Source organism: Halichoeres trimaculatus, unplaced genomic scaffold (assembly GCF_033239565.1).
Source record: "Halichoeres trimaculatus isolate MK-OKI-2021-1 unplaced genomic scaffold, fHalTri1.1 fHalTri1_scaffold_14, whole genome shotgun sequence".
NCBI classification, from domain to species: Eukaryota; Metazoa; Chordata; class Actinopteri; order Labriformes; family Labridae; genus Halichoeres; species Halichoeres trimaculatus.
In genome coordinates this window covers 29,344,960-29,372,578 of record NW_027437192.1, presented here as the reverse complement: position 1 = coordinate 29,372,578, position 27,619 = coordinate 29,344,960, and the positions used below count along the sequence as shown (strand labels likewise).

Sequence of the window (27,619 nt, the reverse complement as noted above, 5' to 3'; positions counted from 1 at the left end):
CAACTGTGGCTGATGCTTTTGTGTAAGTTACCTCAGTGGAGCACGGCCTCCTGTTGTCCTCCTGCTCCACAGACTCCATCCTCCTGACTGACATGGGTGAGGTGGTGTAGATGGTGGGACTGAGCCTCTGTTTACTGTGCAGCAGAGACAGAGCTGTCTTGCTGGAGAGGCCGGGTGGGTTGGGGTCATAGCTGCTGGTGGACCATGATGAATACACTGAGGGCTTCTGTTCATCCAGAGCAGCCGGGTTTGGTTTAACGTAGTTCAAATAACACCAGCTATTACAGGTGCTGGACTGCAGACTGGGGAAGGAGGGTTCCACATGTGTGATAGGAGGACAAACACTGGGTAGACAGGACTGAATTTCCTCTTTGAGCTCCTGACTGCAGGTGTCCACTAACGCCTTGTCAACAAACCCCACCTCCCTCTCCTCCTCTTCTTTGACTCGTTTCTGCTGCTGCCGCGACTCAGGAGGGATCTCTATGCTGTTGGAAGGGGAGAGCATGCGCTTATTGCCTCCTGAGCCTGATATCCTCAGGCCATCGTCAGACCACTGTGGGAGGTCAGGACTTGTAGTCCTGTTGTCTCTGAATTCAGCTGCTGGGGTACTCATGCTCTGTGAAACTGAGTCGAGCTTCTCCTTCGAGGAGGCCGACTGGGACAGTGTGGTGTAAATGGAACAAGCTAATGTGAGGGTGTCTGTTTGGAGACGTACTGCCACTGCTGGAGATGTGACCGGTCTTATTATTTCTGGACTGGAGGTGATGTGAGGGGCAGAGTGCTGGACGTGGGAGTGACTCACTCGAACCTCTAAATTATCATCATGAAGGAAAGGGATCTCTAGCTTCAGGCCTGTGGACAAGGGGAGGTAATGAGCTCTGGCTGCCCCTGATGGTCCGTGTGTAGGATAGGGCTGTGGGGCTGTGGGAGGGGGCTCCCCTGTGTGGACGTTCAGGGCTTCTTCTTCCACAGGATCTGCAGACAAACACTGGGTAAAAGAGTGTTCTGTGCTGCCTGTCAGCTGAATATTTTGACTGAGTTTCCACTTGCAGAACATCTCTTTGCTCTGTAGTTTCTCTTGATTATGCACCGCTGTGTCACCTGACAAAGGAGAGGACGGGGACCTGCTGCAGAACACTGGAGTTGGGCTTCTTTGGGAGCATGCTCTCTGGCTGACATGTTCAGGGCTTGTTTTGGTGCTCTTCTCTTCCTCCTCTTCGTCTGGTTCTTGGACAGTCGTGTGTCTCATCAGGAGACATCGTCTCCTGTCCCTCCAGCCAATTGCAGAGCGCTCCGGGGACAGACAACTGTAGTCGAAGGATTTGCTGCGGGTCTCTGCCATTAAGACACTTGGTTGTGGGTCATGAGGTGCCTGTTCTGATGCTGAGCGCCTCATTTCTCGGTGCTGATGCACTCCAGGAACTGTCAACATGTGGGGAGCTCTGGACCTCCTCAGCGGAGTGGATGTTGCAGTCTCTACATCTGGTCTACTTGACTCCTCAAAAGACGTGGAACGACTGGATGCGTAGGATGCACTGCTGTCCTGACTGGGGCTGTGGGGCATGGATATGGAGTCAAAACTGGACTCCCCAGAGGACTGAGCAGCCTCAGCGAGACGTAAGCGCTTCTTCTTTGGAGGAAGCTTCTCGATGGGAAGCTGAGCCAGTGAGGGGCTTCTCTGAGGCCACTGGAATTCATCTGGTTTCTCTGATTGTTTTGTCTGGGAGGCTGTGTCGGTGTCCGTCCCTGTGTTCATGTTGGGGTCCTCAGTGACCAGTATCTCTGGGACCTGCACACTGTGTTGTCGGACCAGCTTTCGGGTTGTTGGTTTTGAAGTGTATTGCTGGGGTTGTCCCTGAGGAACAAGTTGGTACTCTTCAGTCACTGGAGAGTTCTTTGCCGCCTCGTTGCCCTGATTCTCACTACACACTGATTCCTGTTTCTCAAATGAACTTGTGTGCTGGATTACAGAGCAGGTCTGCAGTGTAGGCCTCCTGGAGCCCTCATAGGTAACAGCACCTTCATCTTTGCACTGACCTGACAAGACGGCAGGAGAAGGTAAAGACGGGGAAGAGGGGTCATCGAATTCAAAGCTCGGCTCTTTCCTTCTCTTGCGTAGCGCTGAAGCTCCTGCTCTGAACGTATGGTTACTTAACTGCGAACACTCCATCTGACTGATAACTACCTCATTTCTAGGATGATGAACTAAACAAAGACTTTGCTTGTGTCTCTTGTACCCTTCCCAATCTTTGCACCCAACGCCACAGGCCTCACACTCATACGGCTGTGGCTGCTTGAGATCCGGCACGGTGGTGAGACTATCAGGGTAGAATGAATGAGAGGTCTCATGGTCCTCTTTTGTGAACTCAGCACCAAGTGGGATCTCAATTGCGGGCTGCCGTCTCAGCATCCCATACCGACGGGATGCGTGGGGTCTTTCATCAAAAGACTGACTAGGGCAGAATTTACTTGAGCCACCACTGGAGGCGTCCAGAGTACTTGCTGCTGAGGGCATTGAGTGACTTCTTATCAGAGAGGTGTTGGATGTTTGTCCAGCTGGATGCTCCACGCTGACGGATGGATGGTGAAACTTTTCACATGGAACTCCCATCGTGATGGAGCCACTGTTTTTGTAGCCCAGATCCCCAGGTTTAGGGCTGTGGATGAGAGTTTCCTTCATCGACAAACTCTTCTGAGACTCTGAGCTGTTCTTTCTTGAGAGGGAGAATCTCCTCGGTTTCACGCTGTCAATTTTACTTGTGTCCACCACCGCTTCATTGATAGTGATGAGTTTGGTGATGTGGTCGATGACCTGCTTCTTGGGGACCGTGAAAGGGATGTTTTTGTCCTCTTGACCAGAGGGCTGCTGGTTATGGTGCCGAGCCATCCTCTGCAGGTGACCAAGACGTCCATACTTGCCTAGAATGATCTCTGCGTAGCTTTTGGCACTTGTGTTCGGGGGGCTGTCCTGGGACTGCTCTGTACTTTCAGAGCGAGAGAAATATCCTGATTCTGTACTACCTTTACTCCCTAAAATAAGCGGTGAAGTCTTTTCAAAGGATGAGTCATGAGGGCCATGCTTCCCTCTACTTAGACGCAGAGCTAGTCTTTTCTTAACTGCGTAGGAGTCATCGCTTCCTCCAGTGCAATCTTTGGCTCTGTCTGTTTCATGACTTTTGATTGAGGCTACACTGCCTTGTCTTTCTGACAGAGAGGATGCTGATGATGGCTGTTTGGTTTCATCTTCAGACTCAGTCACCTGCTCTTCTAGAGACCTCCCAGACTCTCCGAGTGCCAGACCAGCTTTGACCCTGTGTGTGTGTGATTTGCGATGTTTGTAAAGGTTACTCTTTGTCTTGAAAGAGAAGCCACATGGGGCACAAGGGTAGGGTCGCTCCCCTGTGTGGGAGCGGATGTGTTTCTGCAGGACACTGGGCTTTGCACATGCACGACCACAGTAGGTGCAAACATACTTTCCTGGTCTCTGAGGCTTGCGCTCACGTTTCTGTTTGGGGGTACCTTCTTGGTTTTCTGGTTTGGACTGGGATGGTCCACCTGCCGAGGATGCTGGGGCCCCTGAGGATGAACTCGATACCGTGTTGGCTTTTGTTGCCTCATGTTTAGGCTCTGGCGCCGAATCTGAGTCGATGCTCTGCCGCTGGTGTCGGAGACGTTTACGTTCATGATGCTGTCTTCTGGACTGTTTGGTTTGCTGTGGCGTGCCATGGGGCTTTGGGGAGCCAGTTTGCTGCTGCTCACTGGGCTTGGAGGGAGATTTAGACCGGGATCCTTGGGGAGGAGAATCTGACTGATGATGCTCTTGACCACCGGACTGCTCCCCAGTCGTCAGGCAACTATGCAAGGCCTCCATACAGCCTCTGGTAGACGAGTGTGATGTGTCCGCCTATTCAAGGCTACAGAGTTCACGCCAAATCATGAACTGGATAATGAGTTTAATGTGAGTGAATGCTTTCGAGTTGTATCCACTTCAGCTGACGGTCATGACTTAAAGTCCTCCTTTGTTGTCTCTAACTATATCACCTGACAGCAGAGTGGTGCCATCAAATGTCGAAGCAGGGCAGCTGTAAGACGTCATTCACTGTGCAGGAAGTCCTCCTCTGCCTTGCTGATCTTAAGTTTCCCATCATGAAGCGCTCAGCCGGCCCTGCTGCCACACACTCTGCTGCTCTGCTGGATGCACGATTCTTCAGTCTTCCAAAAATAAAGATCTGTGAAGACAAACAAGTCATTATATAGAGGAGTCCATACATTTCAACTTTTCAACAAAGCTAACCTCCTGACCCTCTGCTTGCTTAGTATGGATATTTATGCTTCACGAGTTACATAATCCCTGTATGTGTCATAACATTCAGCTTTGCTTCCCCCTGGCTGCTGAACGCTTTAAAGAAGAATGGTTTATGTAATATTTCTGTATAAAAATATATCAGCATGCAGCCGGTGCAAACGATGATTCTGTTCACTTTCCAAGAGAGAAAGAGAGGGAGTGAGACAAAAAAAGAGAATGAGAAAGAGAAAAGGGAATCAGTCCAATGACTGAGACTGGAACACTCCAGTAACAGCATAACATGAATTTGCTGTGCTCCACAAACACTTTTAATCATCCATGCATTACTTATTACAAATCTCTGAGCCACAGTGTCTCAGTGTTGGACAGCAGCACATATCCCACCCACTCTCATTAAATGATGAAGATCTTTCTGCTGCAAGAAGGAGAAATAAATCTCTGAGAGGAGCTGGAGATTGGAGATAGACGAGTCGAGGAGAAAGTTAGTAATCAAAGTTTGTTACTTTGATACACTTAGATCTTTTGTTGGTCTCATTTCAATTCCTTTAACTAAAGTTTACCAGCATTTTAACTTCCACTTGCCCTTAAATAGGGAAGAGCAGCATGCTAACCTTAAAGAAGGGGTGGTGTGTTTTTCAGGTTGTCCCTTGGATTCCCTGCAGAAGTTTTACAAGATTTACAGCTTTAAAAAATCCTATTTTTCACTCAAAAGTGTTTAATTCAGCCTCAGCCTGAAGCACTTCATTTTAGCAGCTGTCCCTTTAAGGCTTCCCATTCCACAAACCCCCTTCCCTCTGATTGGCTAACTCTTTGGATGTGCTCTCTAGATCTGATTCCCCTTCTAATGTGTCATGAACCAATTGGGAGATCCTTAAGCGAAGACTTCATAATTTCAGAAATTCTCTTGAAGGTCTTGTGAAGATCTTGTAATGCCCTTATACCATTTTTAGAACAGACAGTTTTGATCAGTTTTCAGATTCAGGGATTTCTACAGCATATGAATATGCAGAGGTTTGGAAATCTGCATGATGAGTTCCAACATCCTGCATTGTTACTCTATATTCATGTTCATAATATGGGAAAACAGAATACCTCCTCTTTAAGTTTGTATTGTTCTCTTTTTGTATCATGTAGAAAGAAGACGCCCTACTTAACATTACCTGCAGTACAAGATAGGGTGAGGACAAGGCTGTTGGAGATTATTTTTTGCATAATCCTGTTTAAAATGACCTCAAATGATAATCCATGACAGCAAGAGCAAAACTTTTTACTGTTACCTGCAGTTATACAAGTGCTCAGGGTATAAATAAACCGATGTCAGTAAGGAAAACACCAGTGCATGCGCTCCCTGGAAATCAAAATATATCTTGAATAGAGAGGCACAGTTTGGATTTGTTTCATTTTAAATTGACAGCTGATAGTTATCTAAGGCTTTAAGACTTGGAAGAAAGACATGATGACTAAGACCTGTTTATTAATAAAAACTGTGTCACTCTTGTGTTTGTTAGCTTGTATGAGAGATTAATCATCCAGTTTTAAGTATGGGCTGGTGCATGGGCTCACTTTTTTGCACAACAAAGGTTGTATCTTATGTGAACTTAGTCTTTGTGACATCACTCATTTGGTTCTAATACAGAGTTTTAAGGTCTATCGTTGACACAGGAAATGTTGAAATCATAGAGATCTTTAATGGATCTTTGTTTTGTTGTTGTTTTTTCTTTGTTGTTGTTCTTGTTTTGTTTTTTGTTTTGTTTTTTTGAGGAAGAAAAATGAAGTGCAATATGGCATGTTGGCCTGCGCCCCCTATTATTTTGTATTGGGCGATTTGTAAATGACGTTTTGTGAGGGGAAGGGCAGACATAACAGGAACCTTTCTTCTGTCTAGTCCCTCTTCATTCATATGTATAATTTCTGTATTTTTTAAAATATATTTATTATTTATTTTTTATTTTGTTTTATTCTTTGACAAAATGAAATAAATAAAGTTAAATCAAATGTAAGTGAGATGCTAAAGTTAAAATGCTTGATCTTTTGGTTTTGCCAGAGTATCAGTAGTATTACAAACCGTAACATTAGCCTCTAACGTGACTCAGTAACAGCTGAATCCAAGATGTTTGGTTGGTTACACAACACAAACAGGGCTGTAAATTCATTGATAACTTCAATCTCCAAACACACCAACACTGAGGACTTGAGACTTGACTCCAACTCAAGGCTCAGTCAATGACACATGAGAAAGATCCTGTCTGTCACCTGGTTGTGTCATGACCTTTCTTCTCTTACACAAGAACATACACAAGGTGACTCAATGGAGATGCTGAAGAAAACTCACAGAGTGTTTTTTTTTCCTGTCAGCATAATGAAACAGTAAACAACGCAGCCCACGCACTGACCAGCTGGTTTCTACACCCACATACCGGTGGAAGACGGCAGAGCTGCTGGACTGGATCCAAATTACTGATAACAGGTTGATAACCGTCTTTGATGAAAGAGGTTACATGAGAGAGGAAAACTGGACTGGACTGTTTCATAAGAGGAAAAGTAGCCATCGTAAATGTGTTTCAAACATGCATGTATCAGACTTTGCATGCAAAAACTGCAATGCAGGCCTTGATCTGGAACTCTAACACTGAGAACAGCTCATGGCTCTGGCTGCAAGAAACGTACATTAGCAGATAGTCTGCATGAGGGTGAGGGTGTCAGAGTGAGATGTCAGACACAACACTAGCAACCAAATACCACATGACAGTTTCAAAATTGAGCAAGGCATCTGCTCATTTACACTTGCAAGGCTCACACTTATTCCAGAGTTAACTAAGGGCTGTTAATTTGCACCATGAGAGGTGCAAATGAACCTTACAGGCAGGTTTTTTTTTGTTCATCAACCCTTCTCTCCTCACAGATTGTGTTTTCCTCACGGCTTCTGGCTGTCAGCGAAGCTCTCAGAGTTAACAGTTGTAATGCCACGCTTCAAGTTGCTATCTTCTCTTGGACAGACAGCTGTGTACCTGAGTAAATGAACTCTGAATCATTGTTAAGTCTTTTGGCATTAGAATTAAAATAATAATAATAATAATAAAAATAGCGAATCCTTCAAATCAGAGTCTGCCTCCAACTTTCAAAGCAAACTTCTGTGTGTGTAAAAAAAATAAAGCATTTTGCAGCTCCAGGAGATCATTTACATAAATCACTTCACATGATGAAACAACTGTTAGCAAGAGATTTCAAATGAACTGAGGATTGTTGATGACTTGGTAAAAAGAAGTGAACACCAAGTTTTTCAAACAAGTTCATAAAAAGTTAAAAGACACAATGAATTTTGTTTAGATGTTGGAAAATTGAGGCTCAACTCACAACTTGAAATCACTTCACATTTAGGGATGGGTACCTTTCACATTTGAAACGATATGGTACTGATGCCCGATACCTGGTAATCAGTACCGATACTCAACGGTACCGATTTGGAAAAATCACCTTCACTTCCACTCCCTCACAGTCACAAGGACGCATATAGGTACCTAGAAATGGTACCTTTTGATTTTACTGGAATCTGTACCCGGTACTTTTGACAGAATTTGGTAGGTACCTATAAAAGTACCTAATTCAGTGCCCATCCCTTTTCACATTACACCACAACTCACTCCAGTGAAACTGTAGTGTACTGGAACACTTTTTTATAGGCTACATATGCAAACATGCACTTGATAAGAAATCATAATAATAATAATAATAATAATAATAATAATAATAATAATAATAATAATAATAATAATAATAATCATAACAATAAATAAAACAATGGTAATTAATTATTGAAAACACATATAAAAATCTATAAAACAAGGTGCTTTTTGAAGTTTTAGTTCCTGTAACTACTCTCACAGGGACTGAATGGTCCCTGTCACCCACTGTTGTCTGTGTTTCAACCAAGGTCTTAAGTCTTATAAAGATTATACAAATGACTAGTGACAGATTTATTTAAAAAAAAAAAAAAAAAGGCAATTGCACAACACGACCAGAGCAGTAGAGGGCAGTAGAAACAAAATCATCCAAAAAAGATTTTACCCTGATAGCAGGGTGGGTATTAAGCCTGCACTTGTTTTGATCGTGCTTTATTTCCCTGCAGATAAGGAGGAATTGATAAAAATCGATCGGTAAGAGCATCGTGAACATTTTTCCTTAATAGATGCAAAGTGCTGTGCCATTTTTGTATTAGTTTGTCTTCAGGTTTTTTGTCTACTTCCTTTTTGTCAGATTGTTTAGAGGTTGGCAACTAGCTGAAGGTGCATTACTGCCACCTACTTGGCTGGAGTGTAGATTACCTGGGCTGTGGGGCTGTATGCGTCACATGTAAACAGATCAGCGTGGCGAAGAAGAAGTAGAGCCAGCAGGTGAGGGAAACAAGTAAACGTGCAAATAATGGCAGAGCCAGAGAAGCCATTTGTCCAAAAATGTCTCAAGTTTGGGAGTATTTCACGCTGAGTAAAAGCACACAGCGTGTTAACTAACAAAAATGACCTCACATGGCACGGCAGTATGACTGCAATGATCCAGCACTTAAAACACAAATATGATGGTCTCGTGGATGGCAAACCAGAGAGCTCAACAGCAAGGCGAGCTACAAAATCCCACATACACTCCTTTTATATGTTGTGAAATGCATGGTTTGTCTTTAAGGACTCATTAAGTCTTTCTACTAAATCGTCACTCCGTTTAAAAATCACAAGGAGTTCATTAAACCAAGGTTAGCATTAGCGTTAGCTGCTACAGATAGTAGTAGGGCAGAGGGGGTGTACTGTTTGACCTGCAGGTGAAAAGATTGAGGACACATTTTATTTATTTGTCTTTCTAGCCCAACAAGTTCTTAATCTGATGCCATAATACATTTTCTGTTATTTTTCCCATACTGTCTGTTTTTTAAAGACATAATACATTCATATCATTCATTTTTCCCCCAGATTTGTTGATTAATTGTAAATATAATCGTCAGAGTAATTGTTTACTAAAATAATTGTTGGTTGCAGCCCTACTGCGGATGAATTTGGTGAATCAACACTTGAAAGATGACAAGAATCAGTGAAAAAGCCATAAATCTCTGTCATCTAGGGCGAAATGTTGGCAGATATCTGTGTTTTGGCTAAGAGAGCAACTGTTTTCTCACTAGAATGCATTCCTGAAGACTTCTTCTGCATTTCATCAGTTGTAAACTTGGTATCCACTGACCTGTTCAGCTGAAGGTCTCCAGTTTACAGGGTCACTCTTTAAACTGGAACACCAGGAGCTGACAGAGACACATTCACACTATCAGGCTCAAAGAAGACCATTGGTTAGGAGGTACTAAACAAAGTCCATCACAGGATGAAATAAAAACAGTGTGGGTGCTCCACCAATCAGAAAAGTCCCGCCCCACCCTGGACCTCAAGTTCTACCTCCCAGCAACCTGTTCCAGGGGTGGATCAATCACCCCAGAACTAAATTTAGACCCCAGTTACTTCATGCTCCTTCCTGAATCTGCGCTCCTCATATGTGTGAGTCTACCACAAAGCGCAGCTCGTATTTATGTAACGTAGTGGAAGCAGGTTATATATTTGCAGTGTGGGCTCACAGCCACAGGTTTTGAAACACATCAGGTAAACACTGAAACCCTCTCTTATATAAATTTGCGAAATGCAGCGTCCATTCACGCTCCACACAGACAGAGAATATTGTATAAATGGCTTTTTAAAAATCTTGTCAATTTCCTCTTCTCACACTAATGGGCACCCAGCGGTGGTTCCTATGGTAACGGCCCTAAACCATGTGGTAGCAGATGGAAGGAGAGCTGGAGGGCTAAATTTATCTTCCAGCATCCTCACCGACTACACAGAGAGGAGAGAGGGAGGCAGGCTAAGGTGCCTCCCTCCTCGAAGCCGAGGCTTTTTTGAGGAGAGCTCGGTACACATCTCAAAGGAAAATCAATACTTTGGGAGTCTTGTGTCCGTACTACACTTTTACTCCTCCATTCTTCTACAGGAGGAACCAGAGGGAGGAAACTGTACAAGAGGATGACGAAAAAACACAAAAACAGCCTCTGTGTTGAAGCTAAGTCTCATCACTCTACAAAATGAAACCATAAACAGCCATTCTCCTCTCATTTCCTACAAAACTGACCTGAAATGTCCAGATTTCCTAAAGGTACACACAGGAAGTTGATCTTTACAGATGTATTAAAGTATTACAGCTTAGCCCCTGCATTAGATCAGGTCCCTTAAGGCCTTGATTGGTATTTGTGCTTGTCGTGATGTCATTTCCAGGAGTATTTTATGACGTGTCATATCCTGACAATCTGTAAAACCTCAGCTTACAAGTTATGTAAGTCACACCAGCATCATTGTTAAGAGTACTGTCATTTTGTTGTCATCAAAACAATATTAAAGTGGATGGTATCCCAGCAGATAGAGCAAAGAAACACACAGATATGGCTTCAGTGTTTCAGACGTGCTTATTTTTCTGAGCTGAGTCTTATGTCCTTGAGTATTTACACCTGAAATAATACTTAAGTGTCTACGTTGAGGTCAGAAGTGTCCTCAAATACCTGATATCCCCAAAATATGTTCAACCAAAGCGAAAAGGTTATGTAAGTTCTCTGAGTCGTGATTGCGCCACCATATTTTTATTCTAGATCAATTTAAACAGGATTATGCACATAACAACAGCAGCCGCCCCCCTGCCTTCACACGCTGTCACCCCATTTTACATCTTATGTAAGAACATGTGATGACGTCAACGTTATCACGCAAAAGATGTGCTGAAATGTAGAGTTAGCGTGTTGGTTTCGAACAGGTTTGTGCTTCTTCTTGATAGAGGTCCATTGTCATGTGTTAGGTTACTTAAGAGTCATTTCTGGAGCCTGGGTTGGACCAAAACTTTTACACAAGGAAAGGGTGCAAAGTTTCCATCTATACTTTAATTGAAGAGACTACACTGAAAAAACTAAAATCCAAGCAAGTGTTTGTTTTATTTTTAGTAGAAATAACCTTATTAGCCTAAATATGAGCCACATTCACCTGACAAGTCTGGGAAAATGACACCTGAAGTGCTTGTAAAAATCTGCCAACGGGGTCTAAGACACTTCCTTGAACTGAAACACATTTAAAGTTGTGTAATTTGTTTGTCTCATTTGGCTGAAATGAAATTTATTTCTTTGTTTCCTTGAGCCACATCTTCTTGTTTTTCAAACATCTGACAGCACTTTGTCTTCATACAATCACATATTATTTTGCTTTTGCAACCTCTAATCCCTCAGTTTCTTGACTTGCACCTGCTGTCCTCATGTATGCACTGCCAACACTAAAAATCTAAGCAGGTGTTTACGTCATTTCTTAGTTAAATCTGCTTAAAGGACTAAAATGATGCCAGAATTGCTTGTAAAGACCAAAATTGTGCTAACTGTGCCAAGAAAGATGTGCTTTTCAAGTTTCTTGAAATAGAAATAGCGCCTGGAAACACTTCCTCACCCTATTGGCAGATTTTTTAAAGCATTTCAGGCATAATTTTGTCTTTAAACGTGTTGAAATAAGACATTTTTCTGGAATTGTTAGGTGAATGTGGCTAATATTAAGCTAATAAAACAATTTAAAGATGCTGTGAGGAGGATCTGTTTTAACTAGACTGCCTTGCTACCTCCTAGCCTGGAGTGTCACCACACTGTTGTAAAGATGTGACATGTGTTTGTTTTTGGAACTAATTTTCTTTGTTTAAGTCAACTTTTTACCGAAAACAACACAACAAGGTACAGTATTTTATTTAAAGTTATGTAGCGTTATTGTTTGAAACGTGACAACAAGCAAATGTTAGTTTGAACCGTACATTAGTAGCCGGCTATATATAGCACTACTAGCAGCCCGGTGCTACGATGTGTAGGCTAACGTGCTGGGTAGTTTAGTACCTTTCATATGTAGTTCTAAAAGCCGGATCCCCAGACATGTCTGTGATGTCTAACATTAGCAAATTCTGGTTATGTCCCGCCAATCATCAGCAATCAGAGCTGACCTAACCTCATTAGCACATTAGCACAAAAAGATTAGCTCCTGTGTTAGCCTTTAGCTCGTGCTCTATCTCTCTCCTGTTTATCTTTCTTCTGCTCTTCTGTCCTTTTTCTGTCTGACAGTTAGGCTCCAGTGTCCACCATCACTACAAAATTAATCACAGAAATCATTTTCAGCAGAGACAAAACACAGATCTCTCTTCTCACTACCAAACTTTGTCAGCTGGCACTGTGTTGTCATGGAGACTTGGACATGCTGTAAATCAATCCAGTCCTGTTCCACCTGATTGGGAAGCTACAGGTAGCAATCAAGAAGCTATGAAGTAGCATTTCGAAATAACCTACATTGGCGCTGATGATCTAATTTTAAAGTGTGGTTACAATCAGGCATGTATCTAGAAGAGAGACGTTTTCAAGATCACTTTCAAACTCCTCACAGCCCCCCTAAGTCAAAAATAAGACAAACACTTGCTAGATTTCAGTTTTGGCAGTGTACCGACCTGGAAGCAGTAGACTCCCTTCTTCAGCCCTTTGCCCTCTCTTTCTTTCTCTTCCTTGTTTCTGACTCATCCTCCGTCTTTTCCACCCAAAGAAACACAAAAAAACAATCTTTTCAAAGAGAAAAGAAAAGGGGATTTTGAGGGGATGAAGAGACAGATGCTGATTTGATGATGAAACATCTTAGAAAGAGCTTTCTAATTTAGATTTCTGAACTCAGCAACAAATGCCCTCCTCCTCTTCCTCCTCTGTGGGTCTCTCCAGCACAATGTCAGCTGAGGGTTACACCGCTGTCAAGACAGACAGCGTAGCTTCATCAGCAGCCTGAGAGCGGCGCCCTCCAGGGAGACAGAGAGGAGGAGAGCCCTCTGGGAGTGAGTGCATACAGCCAGTCCTCTATCTGTGTGTGTGTGTGCTCCTCGGGAGTGCTCCCCAGTCAGTCCACAGGAGGACATGCCAGGCATAGGAGGCTGGATGCACAACACACAGGGAGCTCATTCACTGCCAGTCTGAGCCGTGAGCTGCTTTAATACATACACAGCCCACGAACCTCTCACTATATGCACTCCTTCATTCACACACACACACACACACACACACACACACACACACACACACACACACACACACACACACACACACACACACACACACACACACACACACACACACACACACACACACAGGAACACAAACACCCTCACTGCAGAGGCTGCACTGTCTGCATATGTTTAAAACAGCAGAAACACTCCTCACACATCCGTCCGCTCTGATTCCTCAAATGACTCTTGTTATTTTCCAACACTTGCCTCATTCATGTAGCCGCCTCTCTCAATAACAAAGAGCTGAATGGAGACCCCCACACACACACACACACTCACACACACACACACCCGTCCTCACAACACATCACGTCATTCACATCACCTCACACATGTCAGAATCTCGACACGACAAAAGGAGAAATATCAATGGCTGTCTTTACCTGGTAGCAGGTGGTGCTGTCCTCCGATTGTGAATGACTGGAAACGGGGGAGTGCAGAGAGAGGCAGGGAGCGACAGAGAGAGTGGGAGGTGATGGGAAGGAGAGGGAGAGGAAGAGCGAAAGGATGAATGAGAGTGAGGATGAAGAGAGAGGGGTAGTGGAGTCTGGGCTCTACGTGCGCTGGGCTGACAAACAGGTAGCTGAGTATATCATGTGTATGAATGAGGAGGAGGGGACTCTCCTTCTCTCTACACCTCCTTCAACCCCTCCACCCTCCTTCAGTGTCAGGTCAAAGTGAAGCAGGAGCTCCTTATTTGGAAGTTGACGTAAGCCTGTGTTTCTCTTGGCAGCGGTCTCCGGCTGCACAGCTGGCAGAGCGGTGAGAGGTAGAGGGGCAGGGGGAGCGGCTGCTGTTTTAATTTGGGAGGAAAGAGGCGGCTGGTGTGAGGAAAGGAGGAGGAGGAGGGGGTTACTTCATATTTTTAAAGACAATTTCCCCATTCAGCTCTCATTTTCCAGCAGAAGTATTGCTGCTGCTGCATTCTGAGAAAACCCTGCACATTTTGGAGCGGTACTAAAAGTCACATGGAGGAAAAAGGGGGCACAGGGATCCAGTTTTTCAGAGCAGCTCTGGAGAATGTCCACACACCACAGCGCAGCGTTCACTCCGCTGCCAGGGGTCCGGCTGAAACGAGTCCAGGCAGCTCTGACATCACTCTCACACGCTCTGGGTTTTTCCCCCCTCAGCCAACTGGCTTTTCAGCAGCACGCAGACATGTGGAGCACTGAGGGAATACCAGCCGGTGGGCTGGAGGCAGGCGGTCAGCCGCTCATCTGGCTGGGCGTGAAAAGGGGAAGCTGAGTGGGGAGTGGAAGCTAGCCCAGGATGTCCATCCTGCACCAGGCACAACAGAGTCCCCTTGTTAAAACCAAATCTGAGACTCACATTTCTGGATGTGAGCTGCTGATATTCAACAATAAGCCATAAAACAACAAAACCTTTGGTTTGTACTCAAAAAATCTCTTTATAGGCCACCACATCAGTGAGGAATAATCTGAGCATTTTTCCCCTTAAATATGTTATTATTGAATCTGAAATCCAATGAGGTCATCACATAAAGACCTAACTGATTCATGACACACTAGAGTGTGGTCCTCAAACACTAAGGTCTACCCATAGCTCCACCCCCAACAAAGATCTCCACAGGGCCAATCAGAGGAAGGGGGGATTGTGCAGCAGGGGAGTTGAAGGCCTTGTACACACATAGCCTGGTATTTAAAAAAAAAAATATCCCCCCTCATACATTTTTAAAATTAATAAAGTCCACACATAACCAGGCAAGTCTACTGATAAGTGCAGCCAAACCCATATTCAACTGTTTTTTTTCAGACACAAAACCAATGACAGCCAATCAGAATGAATCCCTGTCATTCTGCCGTGACTTTTGAAAACAAAAAAACTCAGTTTCATAGAGTTAGAAAATCAGAGTTTTCTGAAATCTTTACTGCCAGAGATTTAGAAAACATCATTTTCAGCTGTGAAAACTGGTTTTGTGTGGGTTCCAGGCCTTAACATTTAAGAAAATAGATGGTTTTCCCAGATACCTGACTTCATATGGTCATGGCCCTGAAGAGACAGCAACTAAAACAGAGCAAAGCATTTCAGACAGAGGCTTAAATATGACTCTTTTTTTTTCTGAAACACCAGTAAGTGTGAAACTAGTAGCAAAGTACCCCCTCTTTAAGTTGACTGATCAGAGAAGTCAAGAGGTGAAAGAGAAGTCTTGGGCAAGTACATGAGCCCATCCTCAAACTGAAGAATTTTTGATGATGATCTACTATACTTAATCTGCCAGAGCATACTTTACATTTTTGTAGGCTGTTGTTTAATTTCTTGCATTAAACTTTTGCTTGTGCATCAATACATAAATTTATACGTGCAACTTCAATAAAATGTACAGACGTATGTCCAGACAAACTAACTAAATAAATTGCTAAAAAGTGCTAAAAGTTTTACATATATTTTTTTTCTAAATGGAGAAATGTAATGGCTGTATCCCTCAAAAATATTAATGTAAAAAATGTGATGACGTGAATTCAACAGAAGAAGCGGTGTACCAGCTGAAGTCTGGATCGTAATGTTTTTGTTGTTAATGCTTTAAACTGGATTTCTGGGAACACATTAGTTAAAGGAAACAGCGCTTTGGGACATGTTGAAAATGCAGTATGTATAAAAAGAGTGATCAATTGATCTTATCTAGTTTTACATTTACTGTCAGTCGAAACTCAATATGCAAATCGTAGTGCCGGCACTCTGCTGGGCTCTGTAGGGTTGAGGTAGCACAGAATTATACCCCTAATATCCAAATAAGGACATGCGATGACAACGATGCACAAAAAAAAAAAAAAAAAGGGACAGTGGAAAATATTAAAATACAAACTATCTTAGGCCTTCAGACAGCAAACTTTACACCTCCAGTGGTGGAGACGCAGAGTGGCCAGCATCATGTCAGAGGAGATGACGATTCAAAAAAGGTTCTTTACCTGAACCCTAATAAAGTTTTCAATTAGTAGCACAATACTTATTCACAATTCTGTATGAAACTTTTCATCAAAATTTTGGGCAACTATAAAAAAGCGGTGAATCTGATATTTAAAAAACACATCTTAAACGTGGAAGAAATCAGAAATGCTGCTCTGTCCACAGAGGTCACCAGAATCCAACAACTCATCAGAGTATTCAAGTGTTAGTTTATACTTGGACATTTTGCAATTTTGACCAAACATTGACTGACTGATTTGAAATATGTCTCGATTTAAATGTTGTGTTGATTTGTAATTGAAATTAAACAGAGCTGCTAAATAAAGTAAAACACAGGCATGGCAGAGTCCTCCTGAGGGTGCTTCAGTTTTGTTTTAACCTCAAACATATGCCACAGTTGAATAAAGCATCTTAGTGGGACTTTTTTGTAAACAAGCCCAACTGTCTGCACTGCTTTTAAAAATAAAAGTGACCAAATTTTAATATTACAGGACAGTTTTTTTTTTCTTTTTTTTTTTTAGCTTTTGCTCCAGAATTATCACTGTCGAAGTAAAAAATGTAGTCATATAAGTACTAGGATTTTTGCCTAATAATTTTTATTTCCAAATTTAAATCATCCATTTAATTATTTGTTTTTTACGTTGGTTTGCAAAAGAGTAACCCCTTTTCTCCAGTAGAGGGCAAAATGGTTTTCTCTGACTCATGTGACATACATTTTGGGGGGAAATATGGGTCCTGATATATTGTATAGATATCATGATGATTCAAATTTTTTACATGGTCTCAAGTTTACAAAGCAAACTAAAAATTGGTAAAAATGGAAAAATTAAAAATATAAAAAAAATCGTTCTTTAAATCTAATCAGCAGCCCCAAAAATCGTAAAAGAATTGAAGTAGGAAGAAAGCATATCATCCCAGCCCTACTGTGGATATTCTCAGATATATTCACTGCAAACAGCAGAGGTTGAATAACATCAAATATTTTTTTCTGCAGGGTGAGATAGAAGATGCTTTTACCATTTTAAGATTATTATGATTACTTCTGTGACATTTATAACAAATCACTGTTTATCGAGTAATAAAAGGTCTGAAAATGAAAGCGGTTTTACTTTCAACACATTTGGGTTTGTTGTCATATTATTTTAGAGTGACATGGAGGCTAATATTGGCTCAGTAAATTGGTCTTACTCCACTTGTAAGCCTTTTTGGAGGTGACAGAGCTGCCAGTGTTGAGCTCTTTCACTGGGGAGGTGTGCCTCTGCGCAGCTGGGATTTGTCTGGATGGCCTTGTCACAGTGTGAACATCATGCTACCAAACACACTTCTCTCAACACGAATATTTCTCTTTGTTAAGAATGTAGGACGAGGAAGGACTGAAAACAAAAAAGATAAAGTCTCTCAATGCTGTCCTCGTTCACTCAACCAGGAACTGTGAATTTTCTTTGAACCTCCAGCTGAACAAAAACATTTACGTTTAGCAGGGCTGAATAGAAATGATGGGCTAGTTTAGAGATGCAGATGTAGTGGCTGAATGTGCCTAATTTCAGGGAGAAAATAATAGCACACAACAAAGCTTTTCTAAAAATGCAATTTTTACTTCATTTATTTTATTTACTGCAGTGATTACTGCCCAATTTGTAAACCACTGCTACATTGAAACACGACAAAAGCATTTGTGTACGTAAACATCACTATTCATGGATGTTCAAGCTTAAAACAGGTCAAGCACTTCAGAGCAAAGCCCTGTGTTTTTATTTTGTAACATCCATCCCATCAGTCATGTAACATTTCTAACACTGATCCTCATCACAACATATTTTAGCAGGACGAGGTCAGGACAAGCAGCCTTTAGCCTCACAGAGACCAGGATTGAAGAAAACACTGAGAGAAAATCAGGCTGACAAAGCTTCATGTGGACCCACAAACACTGGATAAATGCTGATGCTTCACAGCTTGTTCCAGAAACGGACACCATACACTTCTAACAGACAAACCTCCAATCAAAAAATATGAAACCTATTCAAAGTGCCACAGAACTGCAGTTCCTTGAGCATCCACTAGAGGCTGGCTGCAGAAGCACTGGTAGCCACATTCACACCCATTCAAAAAAGTAGCTCTTTACAGCAAAAACAATCATGTTTGCAAATTTTGTTTTGAATGTTAATTTCGTCCCCCACACAAACTGTATAGAGCCATATCACAGGAGTTACCTCTGTCATAAACCAGGTCTACACCTTGTTTTTTTTTTTATATAACAGACTAAATAGACTTATGTTATTGATCTAATTGACATGACAGGGTGTCATTTGTACACTGCCAGGTTCACATTTCTCCTTGCGCTTTTTCACACATGGGGAAGTTGCACCCTAACGTGTTCACAGACACACAAACACACAAACTGATAGGTTACACTTCAGTCTTCACTATTTTTTTCAGTCTTACACTATGTGTAAATGTTCAACTTAAAGAGGGTTATCCTCCTTTCTTTTATTTCAAACATGGACTGAACATGTAAATTTATCAAATCTCCATTTCTTGGACAAATCCCCGAATCTCTCTCAAAATGGATCAAATGGTCTGGAATGGATTAAGAGCAAGGACTTCATGAGAATTTCAAGAGAATTTTTCAAAACTTGCTGAAATAATGAGGTCATTACATTGGGATATCTTTACTGGTTCATGACACACTGAAGGAGCAGACTTCAATCACAAAAGACGCCCAAAACTCAGCCCCTAACAGACCCGCAGAGGGCTGGCCAATCAGAAAGAATGGGGTTTGTGGAGCGGGGAAGTCTTAAAGAGACAGCAGCTCAAATTGTTTCAGGCAGGTTTGAAACACCAGTGTGTGTGTGTGTGTGTGTGTGGGCGGGTTCAGTTGTAAAGCTAAAGCTTGAGTGTACCATGGGGACAGTTTAGGGCAGCGGTCCTGAACCTTTTTGCCATCACGGACCGGTTTAATGACAGACAATATTTTAGCGGACCGGCTCTTCTTCTGGCTCTTTTACCCTGCCTAAAGAAACTTTCCAAAGATGTTTGTTTTTTGTCCATTTTGCTAGCTTGGGGGTTTGGCGTCAAGATTGAATCATAGACAGGAATGACAGTGAGAACCTGGTCATTATTCAAAATAAAACATTGTTCAGAAACAGATAAAGAGTCAAACTAAAATAATGTAAGTTGAGTATTTTTTTATATGCGGCCTGGTACCATTTGATCCACGGTCCGGTACTGGTCCGTGGCCCACTGGTTTAGAGAATAATAAAAACCCACAAACCTTTCTTTTAGTGAATGCCAAGAAATGGCAGATGGGTTCTGTGTTAAAGCTGAGCAAAACAATATACACCTTGTTTCAAGAAAGTGATGAACCAGGTTGGGGATTTGATGACCTCATCATTTCAGCAAGTCTCATGAAGATCTCATGCTATTTTGAGAAAAGACTGTTTCGAGAAACTCAGAAAAAGATCCTCAAGTTGACTTTTTTGTGTTATTAATCCCTGTTTCCAAACAGATCCAGGGATTTCTACAACACATGAACATGCAGATGTTTAAAAATCTATGTTTAAATTATGGGATAACCCTCTCTTTAAGGTTATCACTGCTGCCAAACTACTGTCGGAGAATTATTACCGCACTAACCTTCTCTTTTTCATTTGAGGTAAATTTTCTGAGGTTGGTTTGTGTTGAAGTATTAGTGACAGCTACGGCTCCATCCAGAGAAGGAGTGTCTGAGCTCCGTGCCACCTGTCAGAGGGCCCTCCTTCACATATGGCCTTGAAGGCAGAAGGATTTGTCAGTGTTGCTGCCCCCTACAGTCCTGGGTGGTTCTGATATGCTTCATGACTGCCATGAAGGCAGGTTTAGAGAATATAAAGCAGGATTCGTGAACAGTGTCTGGATCTTCAAGGTTGACATTTACTTGTGAGTATGTGTGCCTACATGAGTAAATCCAGCCAAAAAACCAAACACACAATCACAACCACCCGTCGCCCTGCTTCCCTCCAGACAACCAGCAAACAGATGCCCCTCTCAACCTCAGCGTGCACTGATGGCCACAAACACAGCAGTTTGACCCACACGTTACAATACACTGCTGAGCAGAGAGAAATAACCAGCCGGGACCTAAAAAGTGTCTACATCAGAAAAAGGCTCTACTACTGGTGGAGCTGCCGTCCAAACAGAGGAGCATGTTGACAGATGTTGTGCAGAGCCCAGCTGTGGTGGGTGGTGCAGGTTAAAACCCTGCTACCAAATGTTCCAATAACATACTTCTTCCATGTATGTACAAATGTACCTTTATGGACCAAAGAGGCCTGCATGTGTACTCAAAGTGTAATAATTTCAGCTTTCCACCAGAAAACGCCTCCCAACTTAAAGTTCCATGAGTAGACAGCCAAATAGGTTTCTTCTCTTTGGTCAAGGTAAAGGTCGAATTTAAAGTTGTTTTTTGGAGGCAGAGTCTTTAAGTATCGGGATGCTCTCCTCTGAAATCATCAAGTTCAGGAGGCAGAGGCACGCTCCACTTTTAGGGGTTGGTGTCAGACGTTGGAGTTGGTCTTCTCAGAGTCACATATCAGTTTGATGCAACCTCTGAAAACTGTGATTTTATCATCTGCCAGTGAATTTGACAGTAAACGGAGGAGTCTGAGGTGATTTTGGTGTTTTCTCACCAACATGTTGATGCACCAACCTTAAGAGCTCAAACTGCAATATTACTCCCAAGTCTCCAAAGGTAACTGCTGATGAGGAAAGAAATGTCCTTCTTTGGTTTCTCATAGAAGTCATTCTTATTAATTAAAAAAAAAAGCAATAACAATAGTCATCCCAATGGAAGATTTTCCTCTTACTCTGTACAAACAACTCAGGCATCATTTTAGTTGTTTAATATCTCCAAATGAGGCAAATTTATTGGACTTGTCAGGTGAATGTGGCTCATATTAAGTCTCAGAGCTCAAAAACACCAGATACGTCTGCAGTCCAACTCCACTCTGTTGAGGGTTGACTGTGTTTGTCAACTCACACCACTGGCGTGTTCAGTTCGACAAGTCACATGACTGACAGTCAGCTGGAGTTACAGACCGAGAAGTCCTCACTAGGGATTAAAACGATTAATCGATTTTCAATTAATTGTCGATAAGAAATTACTAGATTAGAATTAGTGCTCTCGGGCCATTAAAAAAATTAATCTAATTAATTACAGGATTTGTGATTAATTAATCGAATTAATCACATTTTAAACTCATATCTGCTTAAGGTCCCAAAATAAAGAATTTGAATTCCAGGACATTAAAATTACATTAAAAGACATAAAAAAACATTTAAAATTACAGTGGGAATATATACAACACATTTTTCGGTACCCTGAGGCATAAGAAACATGAAAAAAGTGTTATGGTTCTGTCTATACAAAATCTACACAGTCCTGCACCCAAGATAAGCTGATTTGATTTTAGGATGTTTTTTGCTTCTGTTCACATTTTTACTCGATGTGGACTCAATTTTCAGTGCAATATGTTCTTCTATACTTCTATGAGGTCAGGAGAACCAGGGCTAAAGGCTAAAAACTGTGAGGAACTACATACAAAACACTTAATTCAGGTCTTGGATCAAAGAAAAGTGAAGTATTCTCAGTTTTACAGGCTCTGAACACACAAACTGTTGCTGATTGGTGCAGAGCAGCCCCAAGCTGAAACATGACACCAGGAAGATGGAAGGAACTTTTCAAAGAATTCTTTAGATTTAAATACAAGACATTTATCGATAATTCAGGGCTTTTTTAATGCAGAAAAGAGTGTAGAATTATCTGTTTTTTACAGAATTGAGCTAGAGCAAACGGTTGATTTTTTGCAGATTTTCAAAAAGGACGTGTGAATAAACGAGATGTGGATGGCAGTCCCCTTAACAGCGCTCTCTCTTTCCCCCCGTTCTAAGCATGTTGCTGACGTCAGGTGTGATACATTCAGGGACCGTCGGAAATTTGAAAATCTTACGAGAACGCCACTTTTTCAAAGTAGGACAAACGGTTTGTAAATGCTAGACATTTGAAACTAAGTGCGTCTTTGAACACCTCGCGGGTTTGGGATCCAGATTAATCTGTGTTAATTTTTATAACGTGTTAATTTGTGGTGTAATTTTTTAATCTAATTAACGCGTTAAAATGACAGCCCTAATTAGAATATATCAATTGCAATTAATCGCGTTTTTAACCCGTAATTCCCCGCCAGCCCACATGAGGATGCGCTTTGTGCCAGATGTCCTTGCCCTCCTTGACGCACACATGGGAACACAGGAGAAGCAGACCTCTGACAACAACAACAACAACAACAACAACAACAAGACAAACAAAAAGAGACGGACTACTCTCTGAAAGATCCACCAACACTCCTTGACTCAAGTCCTGCAGCATGGTGGAAGGTAAATGAAGGCAGGTTTCTAAGAGTAGCAAACCTTGCAAGTAAAGATGCAACACTCGCTCTCATAAGTTTAACAAGTTTGTTTTGCTTTTAACAGACAGTGCACTTATTTATTTTCATGTTTCAAGTAGCCTTCAAGAAGCCTTGTCATTGCATTGTTCCATTTGTGAATGTGTTGTTCCCAGCTAGTAGAATTTTTTTTTTTTTTAATCAAGGAATATGATTTGCATTTTCTCTTTGATAAGAAAGATAGTATTTTTTGTAGAAAGAAACCTGATGATTCAGAGGGAAATTCAGCTTCTCGGAAAAATCAATTTAATGTTTATCAGTTGATTGATCATCAAGAAACAATTGTCAATTAATGAATTACTCGATAGTTTGCATCCCTAGTTCCTGTTCTTCCCACACCATTGATAAGTCTCTCTTCATCCATGTTGGGCTGTAAAACCTCAAACCTGTTGACTCCTGGTCTGGCTCCGCTCTTTATGTTAGTTTATCATTGTAGTCGAGTTAAATACAAACTGATTTTGACACAGTTTGTTTTATTTTGAAAGTCACTAACTTAAAGCGTTTGAAAGAAGTTAAGTGTTGGAGTTTGTGTTATTCACAATTTTGATGCCATTTCACTTTTTCTGCAAATGAATATCAGCTCCATTATCTGTTATCAGACTCCTTGACTACTAAGAATCAACATCAGTATCGGCCTCCAAAAACCCAAATTGATCGATCTCTAGTTTGCAGATACATGTTTCTAAACATCAGAAATTCAGTAGTGCCATATTGTCCAGTAAAGAACAGAATCTCGTGAACAGATGTTAACCATGGACCACCAAACTGTGAACACCTCTGGGAACACTTTCAGTCCATCATGGACTGCAGACTGATCTGCATGGGTGGTCCACCACCAAAGACTTATACCGAGCCAGGAAAAACCCACTTTCACTCCACTGGATGCTGCCAGACACTGGATGATGTCTCCGCCCGTCTTGGACCGGCAGCTCAGGCTGGTAAAAGTCAATACTTAGGGGTTTAAATCACAGAAGCAGCAGAGAAAAGAAACAGACTTAACAGCTGACTTCAAAAACTGTCACATTTTGCAGAAGTTGTTGTGATCATTGGTGAATCAGTGTGACAGAGCTCATTAAAAAACAAACCTGGAGGTTCCTCTGTTAACTGAACTGAACCCGTCATACATCCAGGAGGTAAAGTCAGGATAATCAGTCTATAAATACTCTGATGGTCTTTCATATTTACAGACACAGGCGCAGACACTTGCTGACAGAAGTGAGGAAAGTATGTGGTCCATCAAGAGCAGCAGAAACTAAATCAGGAACAAGGAAAGTTGCACAAAGAGCCATAGAATGGGTCTCATTGTGCAGGACAAGAGAAAACAAGTAGAAAATAGAGGAAATGCTAAATATAGGAAGAAATGCACCGCCACCTGCTAAATTTGTCCCCACATCTAAATTGGGCTGCGTCTGCCAGGGTTTGTGGCGTCAGGGTGAGTGTAGGTTTGGGTGAGGCCTGTGCCTGAAACTGACACTGTGTGTACATCATCCCCATCATGATGACAAAGGGATACTATGAAAAGGCTGCACCTACAACCAGATCAATACACACACCTCCTGTGAGTGTGTGGATCAATACTGCTGAACTTCATACTTCCTGGTGACGTAAGGATAACTCACACAAGTATCAACTCCTCAAGAGTTTGGAGTGTTTCACTTTTAGGTTCAGGCTCCTACGCTCCAGTTCTATTCACAAAAATGGCAATGACATCAGCAGCACAAATCACTGGAGGTTTTTCCTTTTTGATCATCACAACAATAGAATTAATGTTTCATTTCTCTCAAGGGAAAGATAAAAAATACAACTTGTAAGGCAAAGAAGTTAAAAACAAACACTGCTGTTAAGTGCAGGGGCTGGACTTTAAAGCTCTACAACCTGGAGGTAAACAAACGCAGCACAGTTTGGCAGTAGGGATGGAACGCTTTATGAAAAAAATCAAAACCTTTTGGTTTTCTTCACTTGGGCACGTGTGCTTTGTTCGGTTCATCTTTTTCTTTTTTCTTCAGTTTTACTCAGTTTGAAGTAGGAGGTAGCTCCGAGCAATTGAGCAGCACAAGCAGTTAGAGCTGCTTGTGGCGTTCAAGTCGTCCTGCTGTCACAGAGCTCTTTAGATCCAGTGCGGGCTCTGATGGTGGTAAGAAAGTGGAGGATAAAACCGCGACTGAGTGTTGCCAACTTAGAGACTTTGTCACAACATTTAATAACTTTTCAGACCCCTGTTGTGAGTTTTTTTCTAAAGACGACAATTCTTGCGACTTTTCTGGAGTTTGGAGAATCTGAGGTTAAAGCGTGTTTTGATCTCCTCAAAGGTCAGCATGTGTGAGTCTCTCCCCTATCCAAAACACAGACAGACAGTCCCCCTCACTCACGGCAGTCTACTTCTCTCAGATAAAGGGGTAGGGTTGATATTTAGACATTAAAAAAAACAAGAATAGACAGAATAAAGTTAATTTGTAGTTCCAAACATATTTATGATGTTGTGTTTTTCCTGCTCTCTGTTTCTCCCATGTTATTTTTCTCTCCTAGTCTATGGCAATTACATGCAAAATAATTTAACCGATTAGACAGCAGCGCCATTTAGTAGCTTTTAGTGACTTCTGGGACAGCCAATTGTGACTATCCTTACTGAGAAGTTGGCATGTTGAAACTAGCAATATTTTCCCTCAGCTTTAATGATGATTGCACGAGTGCACGATCACAATTTTCTGGCTGATCGCCAATAACCGATCTTTAAAAAGCCTGACCAGCCGATACCGATTAGTAGGGCTGCATGATTATCGCAATCGCAATTGCAATCGCAATGACAGCACATGCAATTCAGATTTTTCTCCATGATAACCAAGCAAGTCTGTAGACTCATCATGACACAACTTTTTTTATTAAATCGCAAGCACAATCGCAATCGCAATATTGTCCACCTAATCGCAAATCGCACCTTTTCCCCAAATCGTGCAGCACTACCGATTAGGGCCGATAAGATTTTTATTTTTCCATTCAAACCCCTTATCCTGTTCAGGGCCGTGGGTGGCTGGAGCCTATCCCAGCTGTCATTGGGCGAGAGGCGGGGTACACCCTGGACTGGTCGCCAGTCAATCACAGGGCTGACACACAGACTGACAACCATTCGCGCACACACTCACACCTAGGGACAATTTATAGTGACCAATTAACCTGGTGAGCATGTTTTTGGACTGTGGGAGGAAGCCGGAGTACCCGGAGAGAACCCACGCATGCACGGGGAGAACATGCAAACTCCACCCAGAAAGGCCCACCAGCCAAGCTGGGAATCGAACCGGTGATCCTCTTGCTGTGAGACTGCAGTGCTAACCATTGCGTCACCATGCATCCCCGATTTTCCCTTTTTTACTTTTATAACTGACAGCATATACCTGTAATGTTCCATTCTTATTTTATTGAAAATTATTGAACAATACCTGTTAAACAATAAAATCTTTATGTTTTAACTCAAACAACCAATAAAGTGTCCTGACTTTTAGGTCTCAGAGCAAAAAGCAACAATGGCTGGCTGTCAGACCTTCCTAGAGGTAATCAGGTGCATTTCTAGAAACAGCCTCAATTTTTCAGGTTTTTCATGACTACAAATGACATAATTGATTAAAAATAATCTGATATTGGATTATTAGGGTATATGCTAATCTGAGGAGTTAAAAACAATTACAATGTACATTGAACCAAACTGAACTGAAAAACTGTGACCACAAAACTATGATAAGAACCGAACCATGGTTTTTGTGAACCATTCCATCCCTATTTAGCAGTGATTTGGTATACGTTGCACATTGGCTGTAACTAGTTTTACTGGCACTCGACCAGCACAGGCGAGGGGCTGTCGATATGCAAGAAGAACTGAGGTCTGGTGTAGCTAGCTCTGCTAATGTTAGCCCCACTATGCAAACCTGCCCAGAGACAGTAATCTCATGTTTTCTGTGTGAAATAAACACTAGTTCCCTGAGTGATAAGTAGCCTTGAGGCCCCTCAGTGAATCAGAATTTAACTTTCTCATCAAATAACTTGGAAATGAGTCAGCCTGGAACATCAGTAACTAAAACTTATTAAAGACCGTTTGTTGAAATATCTCTTATAGCTCCTTAATAGCTTGTTTTTTCTGGCTCATTCTGATAAGACCTTTCACGCATATAAGTGACAGCTGCACATCAACAAGTCCACCCCTGCCATCAGTCAACAAACTCCAACTGCTGATGAAAACACTGAGTGATACATGCTGAAGCCTCCAGAGAAGCTGGTGAGTGAAACTGTTCACTGAGAAATGCATCACACATGCTTATTCAAAAATCTGTGGGATAATAAACAAATGTTTCTATGTATTCTCCTTAAGGTTAGCCATTAGGGCAGGTTTGGAGTTTTTTATTGTCCCAGTTCATCACTGGGGTAGCCTTACGTGATTAACAGCTAAAAAACTCTTTTCTCACACTGGTGTTTTATAAATGCCTTATTTTCACCTGTCTGAAACACCTTGTTTTTACTTCTGTCTTTATGTAGTCTCTATGCCGGAAATACACCAGCTATGTTTCTAGTCTGGGCTGTAAAATCTCAAACCTGTTCACCCATGGTTTGGTTGCACACACTTGGTCAGTTTTTTATTTTGTAGTCAAGTTAAATACAATCTGGTTTTGACATGGTTTGTTTCATTTTGATAGTCACTAGGTGTTTTCTGTGCATAACTTCTTATCCCTCTCGATCTGCTTTTTGAGTGAATTGACACAATGACTTGGATAGAAACCTATCAGATCTGGTGCTGTGATGG

At 41.9% G+C, this 27,619-nt stretch overlaps 1 protein-coding gene across 2 annotated transcripts in view; it reads right to left on the bottom strand.

Moving 5' to 3' along the window:
- The window catches only part of hivep3a (HIVEP zinc finger 3a), a 60,972-nt gene that overhangs the window by 15,831 nt on the left and 17,522 nt on the right, over positions 1-27,619 (bottom strand). The window contains exons 1-2 of one of the 2 annotated variants that reach the window (XM_074686986.1): positions 13,816-13,935; positions 32-4,229 (exon numbers count right to left, since the gene is read on the bottom strand). In XM_074686986.1, coding sequence (XP_074543087.1) covers positions 32-3,871 — 3,840 coding nt within the window. In that variant the 5' untranslated portion in view covers positions 3,872-4,229; positions 13,816-13,935. Of the gene's footprint in view, positions 1-31; positions 4,230-13,815; positions 13,936-27,619 lie in introns of those variants that run through there. The other variant, XM_074686985.1, reaches the window with a different exon arrangement.